Source organism: Protopterus annectens, chromosome 4.part1 (assembly GCF_019279795.1).
Source record: "Protopterus annectens isolate FY-2018-M chromosome 4.part1, PAN1.0, whole genome shotgun sequence".
NCBI classification, from domain to species: Eukaryota; Metazoa; Chordata; order Ceratodontiformes; family Protopteridae; genus Protopterus; species Protopterus annectens.
Window position 1 is genome coordinate 804,921,283 of NC_056734.1, and position 24,089 is coordinate 804,945,371.

The following is a 24,089-nucleotide window of genomic DNA, read 5'->3' on the forward strand; positions in this document are numbered from 1 at the left end:
GACATCTGAGACAAGAAAAACTGAAGAAAATGGCATTGGCTGCATCTTTTATACCCCTGGCACACTGACGTCAGGGAGGAGGCGACAGCAACCGACGCTGGACCTAGACTTTGGAATTCAGGCTGACTGCGGGTAGCCTGCCAGCAGGATAACCCAATTGTAATGATTGCAACAGTGAATACACTCAGACATCTACATTTATGGTAGGTACACAACTGTACTTTCCCTACCTTTCTCCTAATATTAGAGTCTTTGAGCAATAATGCCCAATGTTTGCTCAAAATATGTCTTATTTCACTAGCATCTATGGAGAAAGTGGTTATATAGCTCATCTTACTTTCTTGATAAACAAAACCAATATGCTCTTCTTCCCCAGGTTTATCTCTTTGCTCTAAATACCCTTTATATAAAATGGGTTTAAAGTGTCCATTATTTCTTTTAATCACCACTTCTTCAAAAACTTGTTCAAAAGCACCATAGGGTAGCCCCTTTTAATAAACATACTCTTCAAATTATTACATTCAAGCAAGAAATCATTATCCAAAGAGACCATCCTGAATGCTCTTACCAGTTGGCCCTTTACCACCGCTCTTTTTTGGTGGTAAGGATGATTGTTGCTAAAATTACAGTAAGTGGGCTTCCTAAATATAGTTGCCTTATATCTTTTGAACATTCTATCCTTGGTTAACCTTACATCTAAAAAAATTGATGGAATCATATTCGAACTGATATGTGAATTTAAGAAACTGTGTTTGCTTTGAAATTGCTGCAATAAAATCTACTGCTAAATCCTTTTTCCCCTTCCATATAAAAAACCTGTCATCCTGGTATCTAGTATACCAGGCAACATTCTCCTTAAATATGGTATTATTAAACAAATACTGCCTTTCCCAGAAAGCCATTATGCAATTAGCAAAGGTGCCCCCACAAAGGGGACCCCATCGCTACACCTGTTTTTGTAGGTGAAGCTGTTTGTCAAATAACATAAAGTTATTAGACAATGCTAAATCAAGCAGTGTCTTGATCAAATTAATTTCTTCATGTTCAATTCCATGAAGAATAAGCAATTCCCTAACCCATTCTAAACCTATCTTTTGGGGAATAACAGTGTATAAATCCACTATATCCACTGTTAGAAAATTAAAATCATTGTTGAATTCTAAACTGTTAACATTTTCCAAAAAATCCCACAAATCTTTACAAATCTGAGATTCGCTATGAATGATGGGCTTGAGTTTGCTGTCTATTAATTTTGCACATGCATATGTTATGGATCTCCTTCCATCTACAGTTGGCCTAAAAGGTGGATTAGCCAAATTTTTATGTATTTTAGGAGATCCAAACAGTACCTTTGTTAATGGTGCTGGCATAGTTAAGTAATGGTATGTATCAATATCTATGCTATTTTCCAACAGAAGGCCATTTAATGCATCTTTCACTTTTTTATATGCAATACTGACTTCATTAGTACTAACTCTAACATATCTATCACATTGCAACATGCTAGACATTCTGTCGGTATAGTCATCTTCATCCATGAAAATGAATCCACCGCCTTTATTGGGCTTCATAATCCTTACTTTACATGCCTTCAACAGCTTTAGAAAGTCAAATTCTTCATCTGACAAATTAAATTTATGGACATGTTTTTTTACTAAGAGCTGTTCTAATGTCCATTTCACATATGTGTTCGAAAGTCAATAGAGTTTCATGTATTGGCAGATTATATGTACTAGAAACTCCCAAATGATTGTCCAATGAAGTATCATTTCAGAGTAACACTGCTAGATTAATTTTGCGAATAAATAACTTTAAATCAATGATTGCCCTGGCCAAGTTAGCTCTACGATCTGGGATAAATGTAAGCCCCCTTGCAAGTGTGTTCACCATATCTTTGCTGACACACACAGAAGAAAAGTTATAAACTTGTGTTCTACAGGAGAGGAAAAATAAACTTATTGGCAAAGGACTCTTGAAACCAACATTTGAGGAAACTCTACAGAGTTCTTCTTCAACCTCATCCAGTAAGTCCTCTTCTTTAATAAAGGACAAACCAACCAAAAAGCCATCTCCAGTCTCTTCAGCTCAGTCTGAGCCTCCTGAAAAAATGTCTAAAATTTCTCAAGCATCGACCTCCTCAGCTCTACTGCCTTTAGAACCATCGGAGATAATTATCATTGATAAACCAAGTTCTTCGGCTCCAAGATTTTTGGAGCCAAAAGAAACTGTGACTGGGAGCCGGTCCATTGAACTTCTGCTGATCTCCTCTACTTTGAGATCTCCTATCTTGGAGAGATCTCGTTCACCAACCCTATCCTCCAGGTCTTCTAGGAGCCTGTCTAATGATGATGTGGAGAGGGTGGGGCGCAGACCATTGAAGTCGCCGACACTGGCAAAATTGTTCTCGGTTCCAACCCAACAGGTTTTGGAGCCGTCTAAGACTGTTACATCCACTGTTGTTCCTCCTCCGAGCCTAGTTGGATCTTCAGAGCCAGAGTTCCAAGTTCCACTTGCTGTAGATCCTTCAGTTCCAGGACTCCTTCTGGATATTCCAGAACTGATCTCTGCTCTGACACCCTCTGTGCCATCCATTGTGTCTAGGAGCTGTAGCTCTCCAGTTGGTCCTGAGGGGGATGCTTGGACCTGAGCTTCTTCGGTTCCGAGTCTACCCCCCTCGATACCTTGGCTCGGGTGAGCTTGGCTCCTACATCAGCTTCGGAGATGGTCTCCCTGGAGCTGGGGGTTTCCACTGTTTCCTCGTTACCAGGGGTGTCCTCGGAGCCCATGGGTTCAGCTTTTGAGCTAATGAGGAGTGTGCTGTCCCCTCCTATAGCTCTACACAGGGATATTGGCATTCATCCGCCCAAGGCTCTGGCTACTGTCTTGGCATCACCCCTTCCACCGGATAACAGAGATTCAGAGCCTCAGGAACCCCCATTGGGTGAACCCCACTCTTCCAAAGCCTCCCCAGAATACCCTTCTGAGGAGCACCCTTGGAAGAGGACATGCAAGAGGAAGCATATAGACTCCCCTGATGAGTCTGTCACCTCAGACACTGACGTTGAGGAGTCAGAAGGGTCCCCACAGTCATCCTCTGAAGATATCTCATTTGCAGATATCCTTGAGATCCTAAAACAGAGAGGTGGCTGGAACACCATCCCCCCTTCTGATGAGTCGGTGTACTGGCAGGCCTTTGGATCTCAACCTTCAGCCTCCTGGGTGTCTCTGCCTTTTGATGAGCTAATGGAGTTAGTCATTCGAAAGGTGTGGGAGTCACCTGACACTATGGAACCAGTCCCTCAGAGGCCAAAGAAGTTTTTGTCAGCCCCCACTGGAAAAGATTTTCTTACAAAAGGTGTGCCTGTAGATGCTATGGTGGTGGCAGCAGCCACCAAGATGGAACCTTCTGAGGCATCCTCATCTGTTCATCCTCCTAACAGATTCTTGAACGATGGACAGATATGGGAAGCATATCTTTTCATCAGCAACTTTTACACTCAGATCGCTGAACTACCTCACACACTTTACAAGGCTACAAAGAGATCTCCTGAAGGAGCTAGGAGATACTCTACAAGGTTCATTGGCTGTGGGGGTGACAGAGAAAGTCACCTCCCAACTGTCCACCTTAAATTCCATCATCAACTCCTCCATGAGACTGATATCATATGCAGTGGATGGAGTGAGTAGCACAGAGGGTTCAGGAGTTTCCCTGAGGAGACACTCCTGGATGCACTTGTGTAATTTTGTGGAACATTTTAAGTCTGCCTTTACCAATGCCCCTTTTGATGGTTCCTCACTTTTTGGACCTAAAGTTAAAGACACACTCACTAGATGCGAGCAGGAAGGGAAAACTCTCTCTGCCGTTGGAGTACGTTTTTAAGTACCTTCAAGACCTTACCCTAAAGGTCAGAAGAGTGGGAAAATGTGGTTCAAGACATCCCAGGGAGCTTTCCAAGATGCATGAGGTGAATCCTTCCCCAGGGGCAGAGGGGGAGGCAACAATGGTAGACATCATTCTAGAGGCAGAGGGGGTCTGCAAAACCAGGGTGACCATGATTCCTTTCGCAGACATCCCTACCAGTGCTCCTGAAAGGAGGCCAGTCTGCTCTACTCTGGAGGCAGTTAGGGAACATTTATCTTTGTACCCAGAAGCCTGGCAAAATATCACAAAAGACAAGTGGGTAGAAAGCATAATATCCAGGGGCTATTCCATTCCCTTTTGCCTTCCTGTTCCACACATCAGAACAATCCCAGATGTTCCACCCAATCTAAGGGAGCAAACAACTATAGAAATTCAAAAGTTGCTAGACAAAAGAGTCATCCAAAAAGTCCTCACAGACCAGATAGGATTTGGAACTTACTCAAGATTCGTTTTAGTGCCAAAAAGAACAGGGAACTGGAGACCCATATTGGATCTCAGCAAACTGAACAAACCTGTAAAAAAATCCAAGTTCTGAATGGTAACACTGCAGTCAATACTTCCCTTCTTAGGGAAAGATGATTGGATGTGCTCAATAGACCTCCAGGATGTGTACTACCACATAAAAATGGACAGAACATCAAGGAGTCATTTACACTGCTGGCTGGGAGCCAGTCATTATCAGTTCCAAGCTCTGCCCTTTGGTCTCACTATAGCCCCCAGAGTGTTCACCTAATGCATGGCAGTAGTAATGGCTCACTTGAGATGCCTTGGATTCCAAGTGTTTCCATATCTGGATGACTGGCTCCTAACTGCCACCACCAAGCATCTATTTCAACAAGCCAGGGAGGTGACTGGAAATTTGTGCTTAGCTAGGTATAACAGTCAATTTGCAAAAATCTGCCTTGTTGCCCTGTCAACATATTACCTTCATAGGCACAAACCTAGACACTGTTTCTATGTTGGCACATCTTCCACCAGACAGAATTTCTGCCCTCAGACAGCAAATACTCCACCTTCTTCCCAAGGACAAGGTAAAGGCAAAGGTAGTTCTGAAACTTCTAGGAACCATGGCTTCAACCACAACTCTAGTTCCTCTCACCAGGATGCATATGAGAATCCTTCAGTGGTTCCTGTTTTCTCAGTGGTTGCTACAAGAACTTCCTATGTCCCATCTGATCAGAATAACGGAGTCATGCAAGAGGGATCTAGGGTGATGGACTCAGTCCAATCATGTGACCATCGGGAGACCCTTTATTCCACAACAACCTGTTGCTACAGTGACCACAGACACTTCCTATATAGGGTGGGGGGACATTATCTGGGAAGGATAGTCCAAGGCATATGGCAAGACCATGAGGCCCATTTGCGCATCAGTGTTCTAGAGATAAGAGCAGTGCTTCTGGTGTTGCAGGCACTCCACGACTCTCTTCCACTAGGGACGATTGCAGTCCAGTAAGACAATATGTTGGTGGTATGCTACATAAACAAACAAGGAGGAACCAGATCATACCCACTTTGTCGAGAGGCTCTGAGAGTTTGGCAATGAGCATTATCTTCCCAACCCTTTCTAGTAGCAACTCACATCCCAGGGAAATCCAATGTGAAAGCAGACAAGCTCAGCAGGGCAATATTAATGCCTCACGAATGGTCTCTAAACCATAACATAGCAGCAGAGATTTTCCGGAAATGGGGCCAGCCTTGCTGCCATCTTTTTGTCACTCCCATGAATACCAAATGTAGCAGCTACTTTGTCCTAACTCCCCCTCTGGGTGAGACACTGAGAGATGCACTTATTCACGAGTGGCCCTCAGGACTTCTTTATGACTTTCTCCCATTTCTCCTCATACCCAAAGTCATCTAGAAAGCAAAATCCTTGGGAAGCAGGGTAATTCTCATTGCTCCATATTGGCCTCATCAGATTTGGTTTCCCTTCCTCTGGCCTCATCTGCCAGAGAAGCCCTGGGTTCTGGACCCAGTTCCAGACCTTCTGACCCATATGTCAGGAACACTTCATCCTTCACTCCACACCCTCAGTTTGACAGCATGGCTGCTCCACTTCCAAACTTAGTCAGGCTTCAAGACTTCACTTCAGCAGTCAGACACATTTTGATACCCTCTCATAAAGATTCTACCAGAAAATTATATACCAGTAAATGGAAGAGGTTCTCCTACTGGGCACAAACCAGAAACACTGACCCCTTCTCTGCTCCAATTCACTCATTTTTAGAATTTCTTACAGAACTATTCCAACAAGGCTGGGCTGCAGCCACAATTATAGTCCAACTGGCGGGGATCTCAAATTTCCACATGGGTGAATTTTCTCCTAACGTAATGTCACACAGCTTGTGTAAAGCTTTCTTAAAAGGCACTTCTTTTTTGAGACCTCCATTAAAAGAACCACTTCCACTTTGGGATTTAAATTTTGTACTTTCTCATCTAACACTGCCTCCATTCGAGTCCTCCTCATCTTGTGACCTCAAATTTCTTTCTTGGAACACTATACTTCTAGTAGTGGTAATATCTGCAAGAAGAGTCTCAGAGTTGCAAGCACTATCAATCAAACCACCATATTTGATTTTCCATAAGGATAGGGTATCACTAAGAACTAATCTGTCATTTGTACCTAAGGTTTGTTCTCAATCCAATCTAAACCAATCTATTGAGCTTCCAGTCTTTTTTCCCAATCATAGCAACAAGGCAGAGTATAAACTCCACCAACTGGATGTGCATAGACAACTCAGATTCTCTCTCCATAGAACTAAAGATTTCAGAAAATCAGACCAATTGTTCATCTCTTTTTCTGAAGCAAAAAAGGGAATGCCAGTTTCAAAAGTCACACTTTCAAATTGGCTTTCAAATTGTATCACTTTTATATACACCTCCAATAATAGAAATTTGCCATTCAAAATTAGAGGTCACTCAACCAGAACATTGGCAACATCCTCTGCTTTCCAGGCCAGAATGTCAATGGACAGTATTTGTGCTGCTGCTACATGGGTAAATCCTCATATGTTTATTACTCATTACAAGGTTGATTTGGCCTGCAGAGGCAGGGCTTCATTTGGTTCCACTGTACTCAAAGGTGTGAGCCACCCAGGAAAAAGGTGCTAGGGACACTATCCCATTCAGTAAGAATGAAGGCGAGATAGGACAACATAACATGAAGAAGTTATGTACTCACCATAACGTTCCATGTTTGTTGTCCATGTCACCCTTCATTCTTACGACCCTCCCATCTTCCCCCATCCAAGGACCCCTAGAGGACCTGGTGAACAGTTGTTTCCTCTGTAAAATGAGCACCTTTGACTCTCTTTGTCTGATGTCATATGGTTATCTTAGTCTTTGTAATATTTAGCAGCAAACTAGATCTGGAGATTGCACCACTGCATGATGGGATACCTACTCTGCCACGAGCCAAGTTAGAGACTTCAAGCTAGTGTATTCAGTTGAGTCAGAGCCGAGGATCAGCTCCAAACTCATCCAGTAAGAATGAAGGGTGAGATTGACAACAAACATGGAACGTTATGGCGAGTACATAACTTCTTTTTCATATCTCTGGAACCATTAAGTGTAACTAGAAAACTGTAAATGGCAAAATAGTTAGCACAATATAATCCTGACAGTGATTACACTCATTTAGTTCTAGGTTTTAAGCTAGATTTCATACGCTATGATAAACACAGTCAATGTTACATTTTGTTATATTGTATAATCAGTTTACGATATCTTACTAAGCATTCAAACACATATTTATCACCAGCAGCATCTTCTTCATACAATTGTAAGCTTTCATGTAAAATTAAGCAGTTCTATATGTTACTTGATTGTTGAGATATTTAGAAAAATATGAAAATTATTGCAATACAAATGCGTAGTATACAAATAATATTCAATATCTCTTTAGCTACAACAGGTTAATTATTAGTACAGTTGTATTTGCCATCATGTAAGCTTTATGATGAAATCTTCCAATACCTTGTATGTAGCACTGTTTTGGAATTATTAATGCAAATGTGAACAAACAATATCTGATACCTAGAGGCATCAGCAGGATGTAACTGTATAAACACCCAGAGGCATCAGTAGGCCGTAATGAGTTAAACAATTGGGAGCTTGTTGTGATAGTATAAGAGATCTTTTTTTCTGCAAATTCCTTCTCCTGTGCCAGTACTGTTTGAAACATGCCCTGTACTAACTTAACCCATTGACCCTTCAGAAGGAATTCCTTGCTTTCTTCAAATGTTTTGAGGATTAGTTCTTTATCAGCATAGTTAAGCTGCCTGAAGATTACATGCCTCAGTTTTGAAGTCACTGCTGGTAAGGGACATACTGCTCTGTGATGTCTCTCAATAATTTCCTGCTGTCTTTTTAATAAAGTAGATAGCTTTTTTTCAAGGTAAGCCCTCACACCATCATCCTTTGCACCTTCCTTCTATCGAAGAAGATGAAGATTGTCACGTTCATGGTAGTTTTCCAGCTGTTCAAGTTTCCCTCTAAGATGGGAAATTTCCATCTCCTGCTTCTCTACCTAAGCCAGACACATTTAGTGAGGTAGCAGAGTGGAGCTCTTGTTTGCCAGGCAGGATGGCAATGTCCTCGGCATTCCTTGTTTTGAGTAATTTTATTTCTTTCACATCTGCCAACACCTGATTTATCAACGCTGTTGGGTTGTCTAGCTTTGCTTCCCAGGCCTGGGACTGTGAAGCAAATTCTCTTATTCCAATTGCATTAGTCCTGTCCCTCTGAAAGTTATCAACTCCAATGCAAGCAGAGGCTAGAGAAAGTTTAAGCAAAGAAAAATTAAGATAAGTCACATTTTGCCAACATTTTGACCGTTAGCTCTACCCTCTACCTTAACTGATTTGTATGACTATTAAGTAATTACACTGGCCTGACATTACTACAACAGAAATACATCAAACAATAACTTGTAAATCTGGAGTTAGTGAATAAAGAACTCAGTGCCTTTGTTATGTATTAAATTTGGCATATGTGTGTTGTAGAGGACATCCTGAAATCTGCTGTCATTCTATTATGTAAGTATCATTCTCTTCAAATTTCACCTTAAATTCTACCTCTTTCCTGCATATTGACCATTAACTCCTGGTTTTAGTTAAAAATATATATATATAAGCCTTCCCATATTCACATTTTACAAAAGCATACACGTCTGATTATGATTTTCAAAGATTACATTTTTCTACCACAGTTGAAAACTACTGTCTTATATATTTTATCATGCACACAAAGAGTATTCTTATGTTCAGTATATCACTATCCCTGTGCATTAGATATTTTTCTCATGTAAAGTTATATTCATAAACTGATGTCCAGGAAATAGAAACATGTTTAAGTAATTATTTGTTTTCAATTTTATAATCTCTGTCTAGGTGTAGATTCTTCATAATATTTTATCACTACTTAAAATGATTTTGCTTACATTCAAAGAAAAGGAGAAAGTCTGACTCCAGTGTTCATCATTTGATCACTGCTACAGTGGCCTTAGCTATACAGGTTGTATCCTGTTAAGGCTATAACAGCAGGTGGGTTACCAAAGCTAAAGGTCACCTTCTATGAGCACAAAATATTACCAGCTTAGGCAGAGCTGAAAAAAAAGAGCAGTTTGGCTGCCAAGCCCTTCAGAGCTTTCCTGCTACCGAAGAGTGCTCCTCTTGCAGACTTTCAAGGATCAATGGTCTACTAACCCTTCTCTGTTGCTGGGCAGATTCTTGTTTCAGTATTTGTGAAACGTGAACTTCTTTGGTGGAAACACCATATTTATCTGAATCCAGGTCTCTCATTTTCCCTTCCAGCTCCAGAACATGATATAACTACAAACAAGTCAGATTTTGCTTGTGATGCAATGTCTATGAGAGTCAAAGTACAGGGTCTTTGTAACAAAAAAGACAGACTAAAACAAAAGAGATGGTGGCTGTAATAAATGCTCTCAACTCTTTCAATCATCTATGGGTCCCAGGAGCAGTACAGTGGTTGCAGACTACATCACAGTAATGTGACATATAAACATACTGGGGGAACTGGTTCTTACCCTCATGTAGACTAGCCGTGGTAGCCTAAGATATAGATTTTCAGCATAATCTCACTCCACAGGCATCTTACATCCTGTCATAGCAAAATTTTGTGGCCGAGAAGATGATAAAGACCAGGACAGACCATCAGAAATGGAAACTGAATTAGGTGGTCTTCCAGGAATTAAGCCATCTGTGGGGAACACCTCAGATAGATGTATCTGCCTCATTCACAACAATTGATTGGCAAACTTCTGCTCCAGGACTCCAAGCAAGAAGGCCTGGAAAACAGATGCATTCCCTTTTCCTTCAACAGGATTGTTCCGGTATGCTTTTCCATCATTTCCACTGATATCCAGGGTCTTTCTGAGGATTCAGAGGGGCTCTTCAAGGATCGTTGAGGTGACTCCCGTCTGAGCCAAGCAACAGTGGTTCTCCCTTCTTTTGAAAATGTCCAAAGGCCGTTACCACAAGCTTCCCCACAGACTGGACCTACTCAGACAGTCTAGGGGGTGTTTGATACATTCCATCTTGAAACACCTATAACTAACTGCCTAAATGATTCAGCCCCACTATCTTTTTAGGCATCTATTTTCTGAGGGTATGCAGCAGGGTATTATAGGAGGCAAGAAAATCTGCTACTAGGAAATCGTATATTAGCAAATGGGAAAGTTTTCTAGTTGTTGCAAAGACATGACAAGTACCAAATCCTTTTAAGGTTAGTATTTCTCTGGTTCTGTAATATTTGAACGTTTACTTTCCACTTCAGCATGCCTGCCTATGGATACTGCCCTTTCAATGCATTCCCATGTTAAAATGTTTTTTAAAGCGGTGTTACACACCAAGCCTCCTAGAAAACAGGTGTTTTTTGCTTGGAATCTTAACTTTGTTTTAGAAAAGTTAACTCTTGCTCCATATGAGCCAGCTCATCAGGCTGATTTGAGGTTCTTAACATGGAAAACAGTTTTGCTGATTGCTGTGACTACTAAAAGAGTATCTAAGTGATAAGCTGTTATGGTGTGTCAATTTTCCACAAAGACATGGTTTACAAGAACCAATCCTTCCTTTATACATAAAGTGGTATCCAATTTTGCTTTGAGACAAGCAATACATCCTTGTCTTCTTTCTGGAACCTAAAAATGAGGAAGAAAAGATCCACCACACTCTGGATGTTTACAGACAACTTAGATATCATCTTGACAGAATAAAATATTCAGAAACTCTGATCAGTTATTAATTTCTTATAAATCTAAGAAAATAAAAGTCCTAATGGAGGGAGAGAGACAGTGACTACTACAGCAATGATCATTTGAACATTTACTGTTAGGGTAAGTTTACTTACACCGTACCATGTTCATCATTTGATCACTGATGCAGAAGCCTTAACTATAAGAGTAGACTACAATAAAGCATGCTATCTCCAAATGATTGCCTCATGCTGTTACAGTTTGTTATACCCACCACAATAAGGGAATTCCAGGCAGGGTCATGGTTAACTCTACCAGCACCTTGGCTTCATCTGTGGCTTTTTGGAAATGGGTGGATTCAAGAAGTATTCTAGAAGCTCCTATTTGGTCCTCTGTACATACATTTGCAAAGCTCTACAATCCAGATTCCTTCTCCAGGTCTAGGGCAGGCTTTGCTATGATCATTCTGCAAGGGCTCCTGGACCCTCATCCTTCCTGTTCCCAGTCATTTTAATTTATTGTAGTCTACTCTTATAGTTAAGGCTTCTGCATCAGTGATCAAATGATGAACATGGTATGGTGTAAGTAAACTTACCCTAACAGTAAATGTTCAAATGATCATTGCTGCAGTAGTCACTGTCTCTGTCCCTCCATTAGGACTTTTATTTTCATTTTTAAAGCATTGATATCTTTCAGGGCTCTAGCCTATTTCTCTCAGTTGACATGAAAGCTCTGAAGGGCTTGCTGCTCAAACTGCTATTTTTCTTCAGTTCTACTTGAACTGATAACAGTTTGGGTGTGTCAGAAGGTGCCCTTAATTGAAGCTGGCTGACTGGCTGTTACATACTTAGCAGAATATAAACCACATGGCTAAGGCTACTGCAGCAGTGATCATTTGAACATCTACTGTTATGGTAAGTTTACTTACACAAATATATATTTTCCTTTCATGTCACTTCTCCATTATCACTAAGGCAGAATGCATCTGAAATCACATTTGTCTTTAGGAAAAAAATATAGTGACAGTGAATTAATCACACAGGGATATTAGCCAGTTCAGTGCCACAGAGTGCTGAAGCCTTGGGTACAGCCTGGCAAACTGGGTTTGATTAACTAGTCTGGGAGCCAGAGAAGCTAGCTGAGGGTTAGTGGCTGATGGTCCCTCATCTGCTCATCAGGGAGGTTAGTGGCTGGGCCCTCTGAATGACTTTCATCAGTGCCGTTTAGTGTTGTAACAGGGAGACAGTCACAAAATAGACTTTTCAGCTTCCTCAGCAGTGCAGAAGTGGTATAACTCGAGATGGATAGGAGCATGTTGGTGCTGCAGCAGGGAGATAATCACAAATTGGACACTTTAGCCTGCCTAGCAGTGAGGATGTGATTGATATAACTGGCAATGATAGTACCATGTTCCCTCATGTTCCTAATGCATCATTACATCCTTATTTTGGCAGTATGGCCATCAGCCAAAAAAGAGAGGGCAAAAATATCCAAGTATGTCAGAATAATGGTGTTACATTGAACAGCTCTTACCTCTCATGGTTCTGTTAATGATATGATATGGGAAAGAAAGTGCTGTCAATCATTGGAAGTGGGACGTGTTGTCTTCAAGAATAAGAAATACTTCAAATAAATAAGGGATAATAAAGCCATCTCAGATGAAGTGAATAATTCTGCAAGTGGCTTGGAATCAACTTGTTTGCTCATAAACTGATAATGTGAGATTTTTGAAGGATGGTTACTTGAAATTGCTTTTGGAAAGTAAATTGAGAATCACAGCAAGTATGCCCAGAGTGGTTTGTTCCACTTTCAACACAATGAATCATTTTCTCCTATTAGTTATATTTAAGAGACAGACTTTTTAAACTTGCAGTAATGCAGAGTAATGCATAGCAATGTAGTAGACATGCAACGTCCCTAGCAAAGAATAAGAGTTGTATAGCCAATTTAAGTCATCTGTATAAATGATTCACTCTATTGTGGAGATTTCTTAAAATGTTTCTTTAGGATATTATGCAGAAATTTTTTTGCCTCTTTAGTTTTGAAAATGTACAGGGGAAATGATCTGTGCAACAGCACATAAAATGCAGCCCCATATTTGTTGTTAATTACTGTTACATTTCCTCCATTAGATACACAGTCTCATCACTGGGAAGAAAGACAACAAGAAGATGAAGGAGACATAGAGAAAAGGTTTCCGTCACTGGAGATGACTATAAGGACTAAATGGGATGGGGCAGTTATCGACTGGCATGGAACAGTTCCATTCTTCTGAAGCAGATAACAAGTGGAAGCACAATAAGACAATGCTGTGAAAATGATTTTCACTATCATACTATTCACAAAATGAAATGCGTTCATAAATCCCATTTATGCATTTTAGTGTATGCAAAGATACTATGATATTAAGTATTTATATTAATCCTGGCAAAAATAAGATTTAAATGAGTGAACTATATTATTCTGTATAGCACAAATCCAGGAGTCGTATATTTACTATGACTTTGTTATCCGAGTATTTCAGTGATACATATGAGATGCTCACCTTTAAGGTTTGGCCAATAAAAATGTTACATGAATGCCTTTCAATATTAATTTGTGCATATCTAATAGCCCTGGCAAGAGAGGTGAATCTAGATAATTTTTGCCATATATAATTTTTTTCTTCTAACTCACTTGTCTGATTACCTTTCTTTGTTACAAATAATTTTAGCTATAAGCAGAAATATGTATTACTCTTCATATCTCACTTGCTTTTGTCAATCTCCATTTTGTCAGAAACATCAGTTATGTTAATTTTTCATGCTACTTGCCTTTGAGCCCTGAACGTATATTTGGGAACACATTCACAAAGACATTTGGTGGGGCACAAGCCTCTTGCTTCATGTTTGCACCCAGATAATGACACCATTATGATCTCTGATTCAGGAATCCCCAGCAGTGCCCACCTCTGTGCCAGTGCAGTGATGGTATATAGCCGATCTTAAGCAGATGTGGCAAGTGGAGGTGATCAGTTCTTGAACACCCACACTGTTACAGGAAAATGTATCAAATGGTGGAGTTAAGAGAGTGACACAATGGCAGAGTGAGCAGCATTGTTGGTTCAAAGCCAGAGGTTCTCCAGATGGATTCTTGAATGAGGTGTCTTCTGTGTGGAGTCTACATGTCCCCTCTGTGTTTGTGCAGGTTTTCCTTGTGGGCTGCATCTTCCTCCATCATGCATTATATAGACTGGTAACTAGATTGTCTGCAGGTGTGTGTGTGTGTGTGTGTGTGTGTGTGTGTGTGTGTGTGTGTGTGTGTGTGTGTGTGTGTGTGTGTGTGTGTAAGAGAGAGACAGATGGAAAAAGTTCTCTACTTGCACAGTAAACTGAGTGGATTGTGGCAGGGATTTGTAGGGTCACTATAAGCATCAGATATGAATCAGGAATAATGGATAGATGATGAAACAATGTACCAACATTCAGTCCATCCAGTGGTCATTTGCCAGCAGCACTGCCTCCACATGCTGGTAGTACTCAAAGCCCTTTTACCCACTGCATCTCTGTTGGTGATGTACTTTGATATCCTCCTTTGTATAGCAACAGTTTTCATCTAATAGTGTGTCAGACATTCTTGGTTGACTAATATGTATACATATCAGACAAAGACAGGCAAACACAACTAAAGCTACTAATCTCCATGTAGCAGACATATTCCTCTTTTAAATTGAAGTCTGCTTTCTTTGTAAGGACCTTTATTGATGCTGTACAGTACTAATACACCAGGCTAAATGTACAGTTGTATAGCCCATTACCTAAATAAAAATGTTATGCAGTGTGTATGTGTTATTGTAATAGAATATACCCATTACCAAAAATGTCAGATATCAATGGTCAATTTCTTACATAAAACAGAATGATTATCTTTCTTGATCAGATAATCTTTGGCTGTTGTTTGAACAATACTCTCTGGAAACTCCATATACTGCTACGGTATTCACAGTCTGTGCAGTTCTGTGATGTGTTCATCACTTATACATAGAAAGGATGCATGAGACTAGAGCTAAGGTTCACATCTACAGTGCCATCGATATGTAAATTAAATTCATTGGTTAAATGTCCTGTATATTATTTGGTTTGATTATGAAGCTTGCAGGCTGCTGATTACCTAAAAGTTTGTCTGACACTACACATGTATCTGGTATCACGCATAAAACCAGCAAGTTGTTTCGTAAAGGTAGAACAGACATAGGCATGCAAACTGGGAAATCATTGAGGAGCATAGCCCAACTGCTGAGTTTCCCCAAAGCACAGTTTAGTTAAATTGTTGCAGAAGGCATAGGAAGGCTGAGAGAATCAAGAATCAAGGAAGTAGCTTGTTAACAGCTTGTAACTGTAATCCTACTAAGCATAGCCACTATTTAACCGAAAGTGATAGTGTGTTCCATAATTAGACAAATTAGCAAATGCTGCCTATTCGACTTGGGGACAGAAGTTTAAGATCTATTTTATCACAAATGTGTCACTTTGCTTTTAGGCACCAAGACTGTTCAACTTTGTGATCACAGAACAACTCCTTTATATCTGGTGTCACAATTAAAGCATATGAAGATGCATTCTATAGCCACCTGCACCTTTTTAGTGAGATCAGAAAAATTCAATGACTGGGTCTTAATAAAATGGAATGGATTAGTTTCTATGTGAGGAAAAAGTATGGGCAATGAACACTAGTGAATTATTCCCTCCCCTTCGTTTGAAAGAATGTTTTAAGTTTCTATTAGGTAATGAGCTAAAGATACATTAATACCCAATTGGACAACAAATGTCCTCCAACAGGATTTTATTGTGCAAATATTGTCCAGTAAAAAACAAGTCTGCCACTTCACAGCAGCATATTAAACTGCTTTGAAGCTCAGATAAAAAAAAAAAAAAAACAGCTGCCATTTTTATGCTCAATAAATGTGGCTTTGCTGTTTTGTGAGTGCAAAAAAACTAAAACAAACAAGAAAGGTAATGAGCGTGTAGGAGCATGGGTGTGTGTGTGTGTGTGTGTGTGTGTGTGTGTGTGCGCGTGCGTGTGCGTGTGTGTGTGTGTGTGTGTGTGTGGTCATTAAATACTTACATAAGTTATGGTTTGGATGCAAAATAGTTCCTCCAACGTCAATTACATATGCTACAAGTTCCAAACTTTAGGCAAGAGAAATAACAGATAGCCCATTATCAAAGCACCATAATACCCTGCAGGATGGCCTCATAACACCCCTGGGAGGTCTGATATTTCCCCATTAATACCCACCCTGTTGGGCATTATTGCTTGCTTGTTATTCTCTGTATGTTATTTTAAACACATTGAGCTTTTTTATGTCTGTCCAAAGGGTGATAAAACATCCTCATTTTTGGTAACTTTTAATTAATCAGATCATAATGATTAACATGTAACTTTCTGAAATTATGTTTTCATAATATTGTTTCATAGTTATTTGAGATCAGGCAGGAGAGATATTTTTCAGTTTTGCTTGGATTCCATTATCTTTATTTGTATTTGTAAAATATTACCATATTGAATAAAATATGTTTTTTTTCCTTTTCCTGTTTTTTGGCTTTTTTTGCTGTTTTTAGCTGTTGTGATCACTGCCATGACCTATTAAACCACCAGCCAAAAACCCTGTTAGAAATATTCATCTACAGAGCATCTCTTAGCTGAGTCCTGAAAGCATCCTCTTTGTGACAGCAGTTCTTCAAACCCAGTATTATTGACAGTTGGGCTACTCCTGTTTCTCCTGCCAGTCTACTCAACTTGGGTCTCCTGAGGCAGTGTAGCAACTGCCTCACATATATTGAAAACTCTGTACTAATAATCACTCTAGTATATAGTGCGAGAGGTATATCTACTCCAAAAATCTTGAAACCCTGCTCTCTCGCACTTGAAACAGTAACACAGAAGAGGTTGTCAACTCACCCACCACTACTCATGCACATGCTGCTACTACTCGTACACATACATCCAGCACATAAATCTACATATGTGGAGGTTCTCTCAAAAAACTTAGCGAAACCCCAGAGACCTCCAAAACACAAGATTGCTACAACTAACATAGTTCCCAAAGCATCCAAGACACATAGCAACACCAGTGTCTCACCTACAAAGCAATTAAGGTGTAACACTCAAAAAACAAATTTTCTTGTCAGTGGAGACTCCATAGTGAGACACACGGATGTCCCACTCACTAGGTTAGATAAGGTGAAAGTCACTGTCAGCTGCCTGTCCAGTGCCAGGATTTATCAGATCACGCATGCATGCAAGTGTCTTGGCAACAAGTGCCATTATGACTCCATCATAGCTCATGTTGAAGCGAATGACCTGAAACATACCTCACTGGACTATATGAAGAGAGACATGATTGAGCTCCCTTGAGTATGTGTCCCAGGCAGGTATGTCCCTAGCCTTGAACAGCATATTACCCTCACCTAGAATGATCCCACAGTATAAACAAAAAGTGATCAATTTCAATAATTGGCTTAGTTTTTGGTGTCATTCAAACGGGATCCTGTTTCTATCAGCCTGGGATGCTTGGTCGACAAACCTCACTGCATTGCCCGAGACAGTTTGCATTTGGCACCACTAGGCTTTCAGCAGCTGGCAAAGGCTCTTGCTTTCATCATAGTGCCTTTTTTAGGCATGGCCTCAAAAACAAAATTACCAATGTGAAAATTGCCATTCATAACAAAGCAAGGGTTATGCTGCTAAACACAAGGAGCTAAAATCAAAAACTGCACACCCTGGAAGCACTTCTATCACAAGAAGATGTAGATGTCTATGCAGTCACAGAAACCTGGTTCAAGGCTTCAGAGACTACCCCAGCCTTGCAAAGCTACAGTGACTTCCATACCATCAGACCACAAGATGAACATGTGAGAACCAAAGGAGGTGGTGTTTATATTAGAGATAAATTCACCACCTGACTAGTTAGACTAGACAACTCCATGTAGTTACTCCAAGTTCAGATTACTGTGGGTAAGACTGTAATTCAAGTCATAGTTAGTTATAGACCCTCCCCTCCATGAATTGTGATGTGCACAAGGCCTACGTGACCAAACTAGAGTCAATAGAAATATTGCCAAACACTCTGGTCACGGGGCATTTCAATTATCCCACCATCAACTGGGAAACCTATTCTAGCCCTAACTCACTTGCACAAAAGTTCTTTGACTTTGTTAACTTAAATGCCCTGGAACAAATTGTTCAAACCCCAACAGGAGGAAAAAACATACTAGATCTGGTATTCACTAACATGACAAACAGATGCACCATCACAACTGTCAGACCCTCGTTAGTTAAATCTGGCACTAACAGCAGAACTCACAAGGACAAAGTCAGACTAAAAAACTTCATCAAGGTAAAGTGTACCCTCCTACGGGAAGGTATAAATGCATTCCAAGCCCCACCCCAGCTGGAAGTGGTAACTACACCAAAGCTTACACTGAAACCCTGTACAATCACTTATATAAGTGCACAGACTCAGATGTTCCAGAGAAAATCAAACCCAGAGACCCAAGTAAAAACAAGCCATCCTGGTGGATGTCTAGCATCAACAAACTTTACAACAAATGCAAAAAGTTGTTGTCTAAGAAAACTAAGGCAAGGCCCCAACAACAGAAAAGCACTCTCCTCAGCCTCAACAGGCAAATAAGACAACATGTCAAATCCTCTAAGGGTAACTTTAAGAAAAATCAAGGAGCCACATCCAAGCATAACCATAATGCCTTTTACAGCTATGTACATAGCCTACAAGGTAGGACCCAAGCATGTGCCAAAGTAGTGACTAACGGTATCACACACACTAATCCTGCAACATAGAAAACCTGCTAGCAGACAGATTTGGCAAAATTTTCACTCCCCCATCCCCTCCAAACTTATCAGAAATCTTGATCTCAACTTCTCCCCACCCTACATATCTAAAGAGCAGGTCATTAAAGCCTTGCCTAAGGCAAAAATACAGCCTCTATGGGACCAAATGGTATCCTAGGCTGTCTTCTAAACAAACTAAAACATGAACTAGCATCACCATTAAGTAATCTGTTCAATCATAGCCTATCCACAAGCTTTGTTCCTGCAGAATGGAGAACAGCAACAGTTATTCCCCTCCAGAAAGATGGCTTAGCAACAGACCTGGGGAATTATAGACCCATAAGTCTGACCAGCCTCATCTCTAAGGCCATGGAATGTATCACCATGGACCTCATAAATAAAGACATAGGCAACCTCCAAACCCTGGTGCTGACCCTGTTCAGCTTTATCAAGTGCAGATCCTGCCTGTTAAACCTGGTGGATTTCTTCAAAAATGTGACCAGGGTCATTGATGAGGGCAGATCTGTTCACACAGCATACCTCAACTTGGCAAAGGCCTTTGACACAATCCCACACTTAGGCATTACTGATAAACTTAGCAAACTGAATGCAAACCCCTTTGTTGTAAGATGCGTTACTAACTGGCTCACAAACCAGTCACACCCTTACAAACTGGTGACTCTACATCAACCAGTAGACCTGTCACCAGCGGGATGCCACAAGGGTCAGTGCTGGGCCCCCTACTGTTTGTTATATACTTCTCAGAAGTTCAGGCCAAGACTAAGGGGCTGTGGCTGACCAAGTTTGCGGACAACTGCAAACTGGGTGCAATTATTAAATCCCCAAATTATGTCAGTATACATCAGGAGGGTCTTACACAGACCAATGACTGGTCTTGGTTACCATCTCAAACTGCAAAGAAATGCATCATCATTCACTTCAGTAAAAACAATGTTCCTTCACACTATGAAATTAACAACAATCTCCTATGTACCAACAAAGTGGTAATGGATCTGGGATTACAAGTGGACTATGATTTTAACTTTTACCACCCTATGTCTACTGTAGTAAGGAAGGCCTTCTATGTGGCACATTTAATTAGCAAAGGCATTGCCTCTAGAGCAAAGGAAGTTTTAACCCCTCTGTACTCATCACTAGTCAGGCCCATAATTGAGTATAATGCCCCTTTTAACATGTACTTTACAAAGCAGCTGGAGCAATTAGAGAGACCTCAGATGTTTCTAACAAAGAAGTTCAAGGGACTCCAGCATGTGCCTTACACAGACCGACTAAAGTCCCTGTCACTATACTCTGTATTGTATAGACTTCTTAGGGGAGACATATGCCTGGATTACAGAACGATCTCTGACCCAAACCTAATGAATCTGCTGCACATCTATAAATCAAACAGGACTAGAGCTACCCATTCCAGGGACCTAAATATGGCCTGTGACTTGAATAGCAAGTGCTAGAGGGACAAATTTGTATCTCAGCAACTGCCGCATCTTTGGAATAAGCTGCCAATTCATGTGAAGCAGAGCACCTCAATGACACTGTTCAAAAGGAACCTGGGCGAGTGGATGGGGCACCATAAATTCTTACCAGGGTTAGTGCTCACAACCCTCTTGGACATGAGCAGTCATTACTAAATATAATCCTGTGTATTGACTAGAGTATGTATGGTATTACATTGGGATGAAACTGCTAGGCTTGAAATGACCTCTGGGTTGATAGCCTTGTAACCTCTTATGATTCTATGACCTTCTATTTTTTATTATGATTATGTTTTGTACATATAGCTGTCAATATCTCATTAAGTGGCTTGATAGTAGCATTGCTCTCATGTTATTGTTTGTGAACATCCTGTTTTCAATCAAACACAATTTTTATTTCCTGTATATATTACTGTTAATAGCATTGATAAAATTGCGACTGACAAAAATCTGCTTGATTTCATGGTCTATCTGTGGAAAATTTTATTTTTCTCCTCTAAACATTGTATCACAAGTGTTAGAAAGTTGTTTGTTTAAGAAGAATTATGATGACAATCTACACCTGTCATCAGTCACAGTACCTAATGTGAAAATTTCCAATGGCCACCTGCAGCAGGCACCTGATAAAAAACACAATAAGGGTTATTACCATAGTCAACTGAGCTGGCATCAAGTGCAGTATGTATGGAGAGATCTTCTGATATTCATCAGCACCTAACCCCAGTGCAGTATCTAATAAAGAGTATTATGATGGCCACTAACAGCTGATAACCAGTACCATACCTAATGGAGAGGTGTTATGATAGCAACACATACCAGACATCTGGCACCATAAGCAACCAGATTCAGTACACAGTGCCTTACATAAAAGTGGGTTATTACCATAACCACCCACACTGGTGCCTAGCTCCATACCTGATGGAGGGTATTATGTTAGCCACCTCCAACAGCACATGCTGACTCACAACCACTTGCACCTGGTACTCCACACCACACATTGTGGGGTATTACCATACTACCTACACCAGGTGCCCACTAGCCAATAGCCAGCTAAACGTGGCACCTAGAGCCATACCTAATGGGAATATCACCATAGCCACTTGCAGTTGGCACCCAATGTCATACCTAATGTGGAAGTGCAATCATTGCCACATGTATCTAGTGCCCAGTGCCATACCTAGTGGAAGTGTTTCCCTAATAATCCACATCCAGTACACTGAACTATTCCTAATGAGAGTATTATCATAGCCACTTGGCAGCATACCTACGGAGGGGGAGGTGTTATTATATAAGTCACCTGCATCCAGAGTCTAGCACCATAAGTAATGGGGCACTAAAACAGTACATCTCTTTCATTGTCATAACTAATTGGAGTTTTTAACCATGTCCACCTGCATGAGTTGCCAGCCATCATACCAAATGATGATCACAACCACAACTACAGGCATCTAGTACCCACCAATGGATGGCATCAGGTGTAGATGGCTATGGTTATGTCCTCAGCAGGGTGGCTGTGGACATAAACCCATTAGGTAAGATAATAGGTGCAGTCAGCTATGGCAATACCCCCATTAGGTATGATACATGGTAGAATAACAGTAGAAAATCCAGAAATTGGCAAATTACTCTCTATTCAAACAGTCCAAGTAAATTCCAAAAAAGAAAGAGAGTATACCATGGCTGGAGTGATACAAGTTAGCACTGGCTGTGGTAATACTCTCCATTAGATATGGTATTGTGCTGGATGGGGATGGTAATGGTAACCCAGGTGAAGGTGTCTATATTAATACCCCATTATGTAATGCACAAAATGTGAATTACTGTGGTAGTACCTGTGACAATGTGAGGTAGTGCCAGCTATGCCAGAGAGAGTAGAACAGTGCATGTGTAACACATAACAGCATAGCTAGCTGGATTTTTGTAAATAATTTAATGTCATTTGTATATCATACTGATTTGTACAGATGCTTGTGTTAAAATGTGTCAACAGTGGGTCCTGCTGGACAGAAAAGAAATATACATTTATATCAGACTGTACTGTTGTAACAGAAGGAATGTATATATGTTAACATAGGATGCTGGAAGGGATGGTGTTAAGTTCAGCTCAGCTTACCTTAATTAAAACAGCCAGAAATTAAATGACTTGTTAAAGGCCATAAAGATTTTATCTCACAGGCCTGAATGCAGCCAGATATGCAATGTCTGGGAAAGGCCCCAACTCTTATTATCCTTAGTGGCGAACTAATTGCTACCCTTGGGTGTCAGAGAATGACTGGTTAGTCTCTACAGAGGGTATGAAAGTATTGGAATTGTTTTACAGTCTCCAGAAGCATTAACAGAGTTCTAGGTGTGCATTGTGACACACGTGTGCTAGACCCTGGTTCAGCTTCTAGTCAGGGGGGTAGTGTGGGAACCACAGAGTCAGGTGACCAGATGTGATATCATTCTATAGCCAGCACTGAAACTGTATTTAGATATTAGTGAGAGATGTGATACTGACACACAGCACTCTGTTATTGGAACTGAGAACAAAGACATTCATCCATTTCATCTTGCCTTGCTCTAGCAAGTAAGTAGTGAACAGTAATTCTTCAACTAGTTAGAAAATATAATGAGATCAGTTAAATACTGTTGTTCTATATCTGTCTGAGTCTTTCCATCAGTGTTATTTTTTTATATTTCCTGTGAATTTAAATTCTAGTATTTATTGTAAATAGATATTCAGTAATGTAAGAGTGTTCAATCTCGCTGTTTGTTCTTACACACGGGTTCGGAGCTGATCCTCGGCTCCGAATCGGCCGAATTGCAAAGCTCTGAATCTCAGAGAAGCTCGAGACCAGCCCATATCCCACAATCCTCCCTGCCATTACTCAGATCTAGTTTGCCGCTGCAACAGATCGGATCGAGGAGAGCTCGGACCAGATAGAAACTTAAGTTGTTAATTTTTTCAGATAAGAATTCTAATTTTTTCTTGCTGATACTTCCTTATAGTTAGTAGTTATTGTAGAAGTGCTGTGTGTGTGTGATATATATATATATATATATATATATATATATATATATATATATAAAACCATTTTTCTTCTTCAGGCACCCTTGTGGCCTAACCCTTTTTCTTGGGTGTGGTTTTTTTGTGAGTGTTTTCTGTATATTTCCTGTTTTATATACATATATTGCTATAGGATTAGTATTTTTTTCTATTATCATAGTTATTGTCATTATTACTGTACTATGTCAGAAAAAGCCAAATCTGGCTTTAAAAGATGTCAGTGTGGGCAGAAAATGTCCATTACTGACAATCATGCTTCCTGTGTCTACTGTCTTGGCCCTCTCCATCTCCAAGAGGATTGCTCTATTTGCCATTCCTTTAGCGGGAGGGTCATGACAGATAGACGCAGGAAGCTTATTGACAGAGGATTGTTGAAGCTGGCCTTTCAAGAGGCTTTGGACAAGTCGGATCAGGCTTCTAAATCCTCGAAGGGGTCGAAGATGTCGGAGCCCATGTCATCGGCTCCGAGTTCATCTTCTCGGGTTCGTTCACCGGTTCCACAGATCTCGGGGCCGAGCGTCGAACATTTATCTTTTCCTGAGCCCCAGATCTTGGAACCGGTGTCGGAACTGCCACCAC

General features: G+C 40.5%; 1 protein-coding gene across 3 annotated transcripts in view; it reads left to right on the forward strand.

The window, feature by feature from the left end:
• MINDY4B (MINDY family member 4B) overlaps window positions 1–16,705 on the forward strand; it is a 1,400,689-nt gene extending 1,383,984 nt beyond the window's left edge. For all 3 annotated transcript variants that reach the window (XM_044070561.1, XM_044070562.1, XM_044070563.1), the window contains one exon: window positions 13,271–16,705. In XM_044070561.1, coding sequence (XP_043926496.1) covers window positions 13,271–13,413 — 143 coding nt within the window. In that variant the 3' untranslated portion in view covers window positions 13,414–16,705. The remainder of the gene's footprint in view (window positions 1–13,270) is intronic.
• The last annotated feature ends 7,384 nt before the right edge of the window (window positions 16,706–24,089 follow it).